This window comes from Parasteatoda tepidariorum, chromosome 4 (genome assembly GCF_043381705.1).
Source record: "Parasteatoda tepidariorum isolate YZ-2023 chromosome 4, CAS_Ptep_4.0, whole genome shotgun sequence".
In the NCBI taxonomy this organism is placed as follows: domain Eukaryota; kingdom Metazoa; phylum Arthropoda; class Arachnida; order Araneae; family Theridiidae; genus Parasteatoda; species Parasteatoda tepidariorum.
Window position 1 is genome coordinate 87826177 of NC_092207.1, and position 12111 is coordinate 87838287.

At 30.5% G+C, this 12111-nt stretch overlaps 1 protein-coding gene across 1 annotated transcript; it reads right to left on the bottom strand.

The window, feature by feature from the left end:
* Positions 1-421: 421 nt before the first annotated feature.
* On the bottom strand, positions 422-3191 carry LOC107450260 (glutamate receptor ionotropic, delta-2-like). The gene has a single exon (XM_016066018.3). It carries the CDS (start codon positions 2270-2272, stop codon positions 968-970), a length of 1305 nt encoding a protein of 434 aa, XP_015921504.2. The 5' UTR covers positions 2273-3191; the 3' UTR covers positions 422-967.
* Between the last annotated feature and the right edge of the window lie 8920 nt (positions 3192-12111).

Here is a 12111-nt window from a genome sequence, read left to right on the forward strand (position 1 = left end):
TCGTAAAATAACTTCCAAATAGCGAAGTGAGTTTTCTATTTAACGAACTTGTTTTTGAGATCCACTTTCTCTATTTCCGTAAAATTTCAGAATATTTTAAACTTGTTAACGCATTTTATGGGGGAAATGCCCTTGAATTGATTATTGAAGTCACTTAACTTTTAGAGAAAGCAGTAAAATCCCTNAAATGAGCCTTATATATTTTATTACTTCATATACAATTAGATTATTGATTACGTAATTTTTATTTCCTTCAATTTACCATACAATGTTTTTGCCAATCCAAAAACTTAGTTACTTCAATAACAACCTTCAATAATGCCAAAATGGTAGTAAAATAAAAGTTTTATAAATAAAATAAAATTTAAAACAAAGTTTTGTTTTTATAACAAAACTATTCTTAAGCCATGGAAGAAATATTTTGATCAATGTAAAACAAAAGACTTCAAATTGTAAAAGAAACTATTTTACAGGGTGTTCTGCAAAGCCAACCCTTAACTTATATTTTGAGAATCCTTATTAGAAATTTAAAAAAAAGTATACATACTGGGGGACGTAAATTAGTAATTATATTAGAAAAAGAAGAAAAAAAACAGAAATTGCATCGAAATAATACGAATTACAATTAATGAAGGCAAAATATCAAAACCTGTTTTGATTACTTACAGAAACTTGAAAAATATTTCAAAAATCGTGTTTCAAGTCTTTTCTGTTTGCTCACGCAATGAAGCAGATCTTAGTATTTTGTAAACCCGCCCTCATTTACTGTGATTTGTAAAATTTCGTTAAATTTCTTTTTTTTCTTGATTAAATATTAATTTGAATTAAGACCTAATGAGTCGTCGTTTTTATAAGGATTTTAAACATGTATAGGCTTTAAAAATATGCAGGAAGGTTTTTAGAGAAAAACCTATATTCAACAGTATTTAATTACTAGAAAATTCAAAGCATTTACTTACATTAATTTCTAACTGCCAATATTTAACATTTTCCTTAATAGCCGCATATACCTCAAACGATGTTTTAAAGAACGACCTCTTAGGAATATTTTGCTTCGTATAAATATTACAATATTATGAGTCACAATTTCAAAAATGAGACAAATTAATGATAAGGTTAAACCAATAAATAACAAGACAAAAACACTGCGTACATCATCCCAATTGAGCGCTTCACTTGCCTCATTTTCTTTTAAATTTGAATAATAGAGAATATCGGAATGAATTAGTTGATCAATTATAATTTTTTGATAAAGTCCTGCTCCATCTGATCTCAGTACAAATTTGTTCAAAATACTTTTACAGCAGAAATTCTTCCTCAGAGCAATGCCCACGTTCCATGTACCAAAGGAATCTTCAGAGATGTCTTTATTTTTGAATAAAACACCATTGAATCGCAGCTTTGGGCCAATTAAAACTGTTCCATCGGCAAAGTACTTAGTTATATTCTCTCGAACATCATAATACCATCTCTTTTCCTTAATAGCTTCTCCCAACTCTCTCATATGTTCTTGATCGCTATGCAACATCTGTTGGAGTAAGGCAGAACCCATAGGCACCAACGCCTTATAGGAACCGCTTTGAACAGCTTTATTTAATGCATCCGTAGTTCGAATGCCTTTGGCCTTCAGAGGAATCGTCAGAAATGACAATAAAACTGAACTGTAGCTTAGGGTCATAAACGTCACAAATATCCACCAAGAAATATAACTAATTCTATAATAAAAGTTATTATTTGTGACATAAAATGACTGTCGCAACAAACTCCCAAACATAACAGTCAACATATCAACTAACTTTCGACTTTTGAAATCCAGATAACGAAGTAGAAATGTCATTGAAAGGAAACACATTGAAATAGTAATCCAGACGCTGCCTTCAAATGGATAAGTGTATGTAGCCATTTGTGGAGAACGCAAAGATATGCTTGTAATAAAAACTTGTTTCTGGACAGTATAAGGATAGCTGAAGTCAACCGCTGTTTGTCTTTGTTGGGTTTGGGCCAAATAAGCAATAGCCATGTCAGCTTCCTGTCTGGAAAGCATTCCAATAATTCCGGTCCAATTGCCATTTTTTTCCTGAAAGCCAAATGCGCCATCAGGAGGAACCATAGGCACATATTTAAAATCTAGATGTTTAGAAATTAAATTTAAATATTCTAACTCTATTGCGGGAATGCTAATAATACCACTAAGAGCCTTATTAGTACCAGAAAGATGCTTTATAGGAGGTAGAACGACTCTAAGTTCTTTTGGAAATTGTTTCCTGTTCATTTGTATTGTTCATTTGGTTGCACGCTTTATCTAATTTTGAAAAAATGTTGGATATAATACGTTCAAAAATAGGGAAAGGATAACCAGATAAACGGAACACGGGTTAATTGTTTAATTTTTTTTCCTCCCTAAACAAAAATCTTGAAAATAAAATTAATTAGCCTTGAAAACAAACATGAGGGGGCGGGGGGCAATTCGAAATATTATTTCTACTTAAACATTTATATTTTTCCATGTAGAATATTTTCATACGCTAATTTAAACAAATTTCCATGCGTTCAATTCAGACAAAATTGCGTTTTTCATTATCAGAACAAAAATATCATTTCTCTATTTACTTGTCTGTTATCAATAGCAGTACTTATAAAGATTAAATAATTCAAAAGTTAAAGTTAATGTATGAATAGTTAACTTTCATGCACGTTATTTTAAACTATCGAGTTTTCCGAAAGATAGAATAATTTATTGGTTATACCTTAAAGAATCCTTAAAAAGCTAAAATTTCTTTCAAACGATATAACGCACATCGCAACAACAATTTGGAATTAAACAGCCGATACTTTCAAATAACACTCACTGTTTTCAGACCTTGAACGTTCAAATAACTTAACGGTTTTCCGCCCGAAGCACAAATATTTGACGTGAAACATTCTTTTCATTTAAATGCATTCAATGAATAGTTAAACTATTTCACCACCAAAGTTTCATACACTCTAACTATGCTATAACATATAATATAAACACAACTCTCATAACCAACGTTAGTCAAGGTTCAGCCTGAATAACCACTATGTTTTCAGTGTTTATTTATATGTAACTTTTCTGTAATACTGTTATCAATAAGTGAAAATAATAAACCGGAATCTTGAGTTTTATTGACGGATAATTCAACGAAAATAAGTAGCGCATGTTGACGTTCGAAAACACCCTTCTGTCCAATAAGAGTATTAATATATTAATTATTTTATTGACAATCAGAAATGACGTTTTATGACAAGTATTAGAAAATATTCCGAATAATCATCAGTTTCATAGATGAATCGAATAACAATATGTCAATGTTGTGTATAAAAAACAATAAACATCACAATACAAAAATGGATTTTCTGTCATTCATTCTCAGTTGTAAATATTTTTCACGTTTGTTAAATGGACTTATATCACTTTCATCAATATCGTATATAAAAGTATTATTTTTTCAGAGGAATTGTATCAAATTTATATCTAATAATGTGTAATCCAATGCAATCCATTATGTTTTTGTATTTTTTTAGGTATGATAATATATATATGTATATATATATTTAATAAGGCTCGTAAGGAGTAAAAATTCTTCACAACTATGGCCCAAAGCAAAAACATAAATAAATAAATAAAAATAAATAAAAAAATCAAGCATAAAAGAAGTCTGATGTTTTATATAATGACCTTCTATAATTGATTTGACTTACAAAATGACGGAAATCTATTTGTTATTAATTATTCTTACAATATTTTTTTTACAAACAATTAATATTCGCTTTGTTTTTTGTTTGATTGATGATAACATGAATATTTAAAATAAGAATTATTGATTACTATCGTTCCGCACAACTTTGGTCCAAAATGGTGAGTCAATGGTGAAAAAAAGAAACAAAAACGAAACTGATATCTAAAACAATAATGACAACTTGCAATTGATTTAACTAAATAAGGAAAAGCCATTTTTTTCCATAATTTCTATGATAATTAATTATAATTTGTTAAAATTTGCTTTGTTACCACGTTTATTATATCAACTTGCCTTCGTGTATGTCTGTTCAGATGGAATTTTTTAATCGATTTTAAACTAACTTCCCGACTAGCTACAGACTTCAAATTTGGCACATAGTTCAGAATTGCATGAGAGTGCTACAGTGCATGAAAAGGAAGAGTGAAAAGACATACAAAGTAGAATAAAATTAAAGTTAAAGAAAAATTTACATTTTCGCGATTGTCTTTTGCTGTCGATTCGATTATTTCAAATTCGTGTCACATGTCAGTTGAAAACTTTTGTGTACAGTGAGTGAAAAAATTGAGATTTTGGAAGTGAGTACAAAAAAAAAAAAAAAAAAAAAATTTAAAAATAATATTTTTAACAACCGCGTTTTTGTAATGGAGAGTAATAATTAAAAAACAAAAATTTGAAAAACGAAAAACGTGGGGAGCATGAAATATATAACAGTAGATATACACATTTTCTTATTCATGCACATACACAACCACATACACATCCACATGCACATGCATATACACAAACATATTCCACATCCACATACAATTACAGATATACATACACATATTCTCATGAACACACATACTGTTACTGTTATGCACTTCATGCGCCCTACGTTTTTCAAATTTTTGTTTTTTAATTATTATTCTCCCCTAAAAAAACGTGGTTCTTAAAATTTTTTTTTTTTTTTTACGTTTCAAGTATAGAGCCTGGAGGTGAACTATAATGGGCCCGCACACATCACGATAATCTTAGTCATCATAATGAAACCACGTGGCTGTAAGGAGAATCGAGAGGGAGGGTAATGAAACGAATCAAAGCTAAGAATCAGTTCTTTTTTTTATTTTTTAATTTTATAAAAACACATTTATTTGACAACCACACATAAACTAAACAAAATTAAATTAAAATACCCGTAACGGGATAGTAATAATCTTGCTCAAAATAATGAAAAAACCCGAAAAGGTTAGTATGAATCTTAAATTCAAAACGAAAACTATTCTCATCAAAAGTCAGCAATTCTCTGATATTTCATAAATAGTCCCGTTCTTTTATTTTTAATTTTTCTCGTTATATATGGTTTGTTTTTGTTAGTCAGTTATTTTTTAGATGTTTTAAGACTTAATAGTATTTTTAACCTTCTGTATCCCCTTGTTGTTTCAATGAAAGAAAACCGATGATGGAATTTTGACTCTTAAAAGACGAAAAATGTGAGATGACTTGGCCTACTTAAGAGNCGAAGTCGAGCACTTTACGGTAGCACAGTTTAACGAGGACCAATACCGCACACCCTCGGTCCCTACGCAGACTGATCCAAGTGGTCACCCACCCGCACACTGACCGCAGCCAGTGATGCTTGACTTCGGTGATCTGCTGGGAACCGTGTCTTAACGATCAGTCCACTGCGGGACGTTACACAATATACAAGTACTGATATAATTTTATTTATTATAAGGGTTCGCCAAAGTGGCAACTTAGGCGAATTCAGGGGGCATTTTTCTGGCGGACCCATGAAACCCATTTTTTTTAAAGGGTTCTAGGACTCAATATAGATGGTTCGAGGAAGTGACCTTAAACATACTAATTACCAAGTACAGACGATATTTTAAGTTGCGAAATCAGGCACAAAAACCTACTTTCTCTGAATAAACATGCCTTCTTTCAAAGGATTCGGATTTCTGATCACCAAAATATAGGAGGTTGCCGTTATCTGAGAAATATGATCCCAATAGTTTGATCAGGAGAGTTTTCCAAAGTTCGGAAACCCCTTAATGTTAATTTCACTTTTTGCGTATTTCGCTACATCTCGAGAACTTTTTAAGAGAATTGAAAACTTTTTGTACACAATTATTAAATTCGTTGATCCAAAATAATTACATGCAAAATATAATTTTTAGTAAATATTTATTATTTTTTTTATCTAATAATGTCCAAAAACTTTTGAATGGTAAGTGTCACATTTACACTTATTGTAATGTGACAATTTAATTTCTAATTTTACCTAAGCCTTTAATTTTTTCTTTAAACGTTATTCCTTTTTTTCAATTTAACAATTTTTTTATTTTTAACTTTCTTGTTGATCTTTCTCATGGTCATTGCGGTCATCACACTTCCTGTGGGGAAAGTCAACCAACCCCTCTATTCACGCCTTTCTTCTTCTTCTTTTAATTTTAGGGGGGTTAACTAACCAATCTCTTTCCTTTAAATTTCAGACTCTCCGCCTCTTTAAATTTAATTGGTTGTAATTTTTCTGGTCCTATACCAGTTAAGGAATTTTTAAGTCACTTTGAATACATTCTCTTTTTCTCGAGCCTTCTGGCAGGTTACTTTTTTTTAAATTCTCCGCGATGCGGACTTCGGTCCGTATCGAGAGACTTCTTTTTACATTTTTTCTTAGCAATTATTTTAAATTAAATCCATAGCTGTAATAAATTTCTGTAAAATTTAAAATCAACATTTTATACCTTTAATTTTCTTTAACATTAAAAGCCCTCTCAAATTTAAGTTTTCTTTTCATATTTATTTTAACGGTTAAATTACTCGTTCTTTTATATTTAACTTTATGCATGACGCCTTTGGTTTCTTTAAATTCTCTTGTCACCCATTTCCTTTTAAAAGATATTTTTTCTGTGCCACAAAATGTGTTGGAATCATATTGTTTGTTTGTTACGAAATAATCAAAATAAGTAGTTTTACAAAAATAAATGTTTAGTTGAACAGAAAGTTTTGCGTGATTGTTTTTTTAGCTTTACCTTTATAGCTATTAGTTATCACCTTTTTTCCTTCTGTATGTGATGAGTACCTTTTTTTATTGTCATGGGCATTTACTTTCTTTCTTTGGAAACATCACAAAAATTGCATTGAATATATATTTATGTTTGGATATAGCATGACTTTATCTTATTTATCTTTAATTACTTTAGCTTCACCTTTATTCTAAATTCGGTGATACCAATTAATCCAATTTGTTCAAACCTCACATTTTGTGACCCTTTGAACCTCTTGGGTTATTGTTATCCCACATTAGCATTGTACTACCACTCTCCTTAATGATCACATTCCCCTTTATTTAATCTAATTACCCTTTTATATATTTCGGCCTTAATTTTATTTATCACGACATTTCAATAATTTACCTATTTTTAATCATGACTATATCCAGAGATACATCCAATTATGCAACCCATCCATTTTAGTAATAATACATGAATAACTTTACCTTATACGCACCAAAATAAATATTTCAATTTAACTGTTACAAGTAAGGTATAATTTTTTTTACATCATTTTAATTATATAATTTTACGAGGCAAAATACAAAGTTTGAGCAAAATTGGTTGATTAGTTCTTGAGGAATTGAATTTCAAAAAAGTCTGATATTTAAAATTCGATTTCTGAGGAACTATTTGACCGATTTTGCTGAAATTTTGCATTTTGCCATGTAAAATTATATTCTTTAAAATGTAGTAAAAATTGCAAAAATTTTTTTCGGCCATTATTAAATAAAATAATACAAAATAATAAATGTTCGCTAAAAGTTATTTTTGAATGGAATTATCTTTGGCAAAACGAATTCAAAAACTGTTTTCAAAAAATTTTAAATTTTCTTTAAACCATGGGTCAAAAATTTATAATAATATCATTAAGGACTTTGCCAAACTTTGGAGTGCTCTCCTAACCCAACTATGGGTATCATGTTTCCCATATCGCGACTATCCCCTATATTTTGTCAGAAATCCAAATCCATCCGAAAAAAAATATGTTTATTCAGAGAAAGTAGGTTTTTATGTCTGATTTCGTAACTTAAAATATCGTCTGCACTTAGTATATTTGAATCCCGCAGTCCCGATCGTAAAGACATGGTTCCCAGTACAGCATCTAAGTCAAGCGTCACTGGCTGCAGTCAATAAACGGGTGGGTGACTTTGATCAGCCTGCTTGGGGACCGAGAGTGCGCGGCATCGGTCGTACTGTTCTACCGTAAAGTGCTCGTTTCTGCTTGCAGGGTGTCAGGCTACCAAAGAAGGGGAGCCACCCTCTCTGCAGAGGATCAAAATTGCGATGGCATTTCTTCGGATCATATTCTGGGATGTTTCCCAGACCGTCACCATTACCTTAGTGTGCAGCTCTAGTGTGACGTAAATAAAATACCTACCTACCAAGTATATTCGAGGTCACCTTCTTAAACCATGAATAATGAGTTCTAGTTCGTGAAGATCTGATCCTTAGATCAAAAGTTATTCAGGGTGGTCCATTTATATTTTTACACACTGTATATATACCCACAGTGATGTTACCAATTATTTTTCTTTCTTTTTAAAATTTCTATGTTACACAATATATTGTTGTTGTTGTTAATTTACGTCGCGCTAGAGCTGCACAATGGGCTATTGGCGACGGTCTGGGAAACATCCCGGAGGATGATCCGAAGACATGCCATCACAATTTTGATCCTCTGCGGAGGGGATGGCACCCCCGCTTCGGTAGCCCAACGACCTGCGCGCGAAGTCGAGCACTTTACGGTAGCACAGTTTAACGAGGACCAATACCGCACACCCTCGGTCCCTACGCAGACTGATCCAAGTGGTCACCCACCCGCACACTGACCGCAGCCAGTGATGCTTGACTTCGGTGATCTGCTGGGAACCGTGTCTTAACGATCAGTCCACTGCGGGACGTTACACAATATACAAGTACTGATATAATTTTATTTATTATAAGGGTTCGCCAAAGTGGCAACTTAGGCGAATTCAGGGGGCATTTTTCTGGCGGACCCATGAAACCCATTTTTTTAAAAGGTGTTTTCTTTTTTCAATATTTATTGTATTATCAGTAAGTTTAACTTCAAAAGCAAAATAATCGTAGTTTATTGTCCTTAAAACCAGACTTCAAAATAATTGAAGATAATTTAACTTTATTCATAAATTGAAATGAGTTCAACTTGTTTTAAGTTCATATTAATGTGCCTTAAATTATGATGAAAAAGTAAAGTAATCTGTTCCTTATAGAAAATTGGGACTGAAAAAATCTTACAAATATTTTTTAATTTAAATGACATTATTATTGTTTTTACTAATAGAATTTTCATTCAAGTACTTAACTTTAGAAACGATATTGATTTTGCTTTTTTTATTTTCTTCTTCTTTTTGATATCCAGAGTGATTACAGTGATTTAAATTATATTTAAATCAAATTGCTTCTTTAATAAAAATAAACAGTTTGTATGAAATGAAATTATATATATACCTTGAAAATGTTATTGAGTTCTAAGATATATTTTATAAATAAAGTTTATACATCATTATAGACAGAGTTCTCCCAAGGAAAAAAAAAGTGGCAGGGCGCTTTTCTTCTGTAAAGGACACTTAGAGTATTGAAAGGGTGTTCAGTTAACATCGTAAATATTTATCAAAATGTGTAATATTTTGTAATAACTGAATTCTATGCTGAACAATTTTTAAATTATCCTCTCATACTATTTTATGAGTATATTTCTAAAGGTAATTAATTCTCTCTCATTATCAAAATAAGAGAAAATTTAAAGTTTAGAAAAATAATTAAAAGTATGGTAAAAGGCAATCTCTGTGCATATTTTTTTTCCGAACAAATACACTAGCAAAAAAATCATTAATTGAAAAACAACTTGAAAGATTTGTCCTATAATTTAAACTGAAAATTATGATAAAATAAACATTTAAAAATGCATTTTTTTTAAATAAAAGGTAATTATTTAAAAAAATAGTTTTAAATTCATTTAAGAAATTTATTAAACCCCCCTCTCCCTCTAAAAGGAAAAAATTCTTAACACATTTTTACCAGTTGAGAATGATCCTAACAAAGTAAGTAGACACTGATAATTTTACAATTGTGTAACTATTATTTAAAAACAATGAATAAATTTTTTTTAAAAAATGGAATCTGGGTAAAAATGCAGTGTTTTTGAGGGATTGCAGCTTTTTTTTACGAAAAGGGTGCATTTATCGGGATCAAAGGGCAAGTAGGGCGGGCTTCCTTTCAAAAAACGCTGATTGAATTGAATTGCTTTTATATAATTCAACTCTTATACCACTATATAAGCGGCATCACATTTTCATTTACTGTAAAAAAACAATAATAAAAAATAAAAAAACAATAATTTATTGTTGTCATATTTAAAATTGATTTAATTATAATTTTTTTGAAATAAATATTATATTGGTGGGAAGTAAACTTGAAATATTTCCAGATAGTTAAGAGTTTATAACATCTATAAAACTAATTCGTAAGTATATAGAACAAAAAATACAAATTGAAACAATGTAATTTATGAAGAAAACTCTTAATTTTTCCCTTAATAACATTTGTTTGGGTGAAAAAGCATTCCACTAAACGCAATACTGAAATAAATAAATAAGAAAAAACCTATGCTGTAAATATTGAAATTTAGATACATCAAAGCAAAACAAATGGATAAGTTCTACTTGTATTGTCAATAAATTATTTACTGTGAAGGAAAAAATAAGCAATTCTTTCTTTCCGCATGTCTACATGAAAAGCCAATCACATATTTTGACCCAATTGTATTTTGCTTGTTGAACAAACTTCAACTGAGAAAGCAAAATTAGATTCGAATGTTTCTTAAAAGAATTGTTAACAACACCACAGTTGAAGCCATCCCAGGAAGCATGTAACCTTACGGCCACCTTGTGTCGGAAATTTCCTTTTATTGTCACGGAAATGTTTGTGCTAAAAACCTTTTTTTTTTTCAAAAAACAAAAATATTGTAGTTTCAATCCTTTCACCCTAAAAGGATCAAAAATTATTTTTAAAGTTTTTTTAAAAAAGTATTGTGACGTAGGTGCGAAAAAAAAGTGAATGGTAAACCTTGTTATCATAGTTGTCAATGATAAGGTAAACAGATAAGAGAAATACAAACCTTCTTTTAAGGTTTTCACGTAATCACCAATTGGATTTAAAAAGTAAGGAAAATATTTCCTGTCGATGATATTTTCATATTGGATACAGCTCAAATTGCATGCTTAAGAAAATGGACTCAGTTTTTATGAAAATCGACACATAAAGGGAATGGGAAAAGAAGAGAATTTTCAACGGAACTAAAATCCTAAATCTATAAAAAGTATAGTATAAAACTAATACTAGCAGAAGCGTGTAGAACCATGCGAACCATGAAAGGTGACGTCACGTCCATAATGACGTTTTAGCTGACGCCACACTAGCGATAGGTTCAAATTGCGTTGTTAATTAAAATTTCATGACAAGGTGGATTTTAGCTGAGCATGCAAGACGTTGCGAAAGCAAACCTCATAATTACCTAGATTTAAGATTATTTTCCTGCTTGCAGACAACCTCGATTAAAGGTTTTTATATAGAAGGTTGTTTTCCAAGGCTTTGAATTAGGGTAATGTGCGTAGAATAGAGCAGATTGCCACAGACCTCGTCTTAAGGTTAGAAGGTTTACACGTAAACCACATAAAAACATTTTTAGGTTTACATTCAAAAATGTTTTCTGAGTGAAAATAAACTTTATTTTGTTATCTTCCCAGTGACCTTTTCTTCATGGCTAACCATACAAGCATCTCAGTAGATTATTTTATGTAAACACATACATAACAAAAAACATTTCACTGGACATAATGTAAATAAAAAACACTCATCTTAAAAAAATACAACTTTAAACAAACTTTCAATTTATGTTGAACCCTTTCAGCTATGAGCCATATCAATAAATTGAAAAACAAAGTAAAGTAATTTCNAAAACATTTCTAGGTTTACATTCAAGAATTTTTTCTGAGTGAAAATAAACTTTATTTTGTTATCTGGGATATTAAGTCAGTGACCTTTTCTTCATGGCTAATCATACAAGCATCTCAGTAGATTATTTTATGTAAACACATACATAACAAAAAACATTTCACTGGACATAATGTAAATAAAAAACACTCATCTTAAAAAAATACAACTTTAAACAAACTTTCAATTTATGTTGAACCCTTTCAGCTATGAGCCATATCAATAAATTGAAAAACAAAGTAAAGTAATTTCAATATTGCAAACTTCAACAACGTAATTTTCTTGGAAGTGCAATA

What these genes read in the sequence shown, in the direction of transcription:
- LOC107450260 (XM_016066018.3), bottom strand. Translation starts at nt 2,272, where the DNA reads ATGAACAGGAAACAATTTCCAAAAGAACTTAGAGTCGTTCTACCTCCT.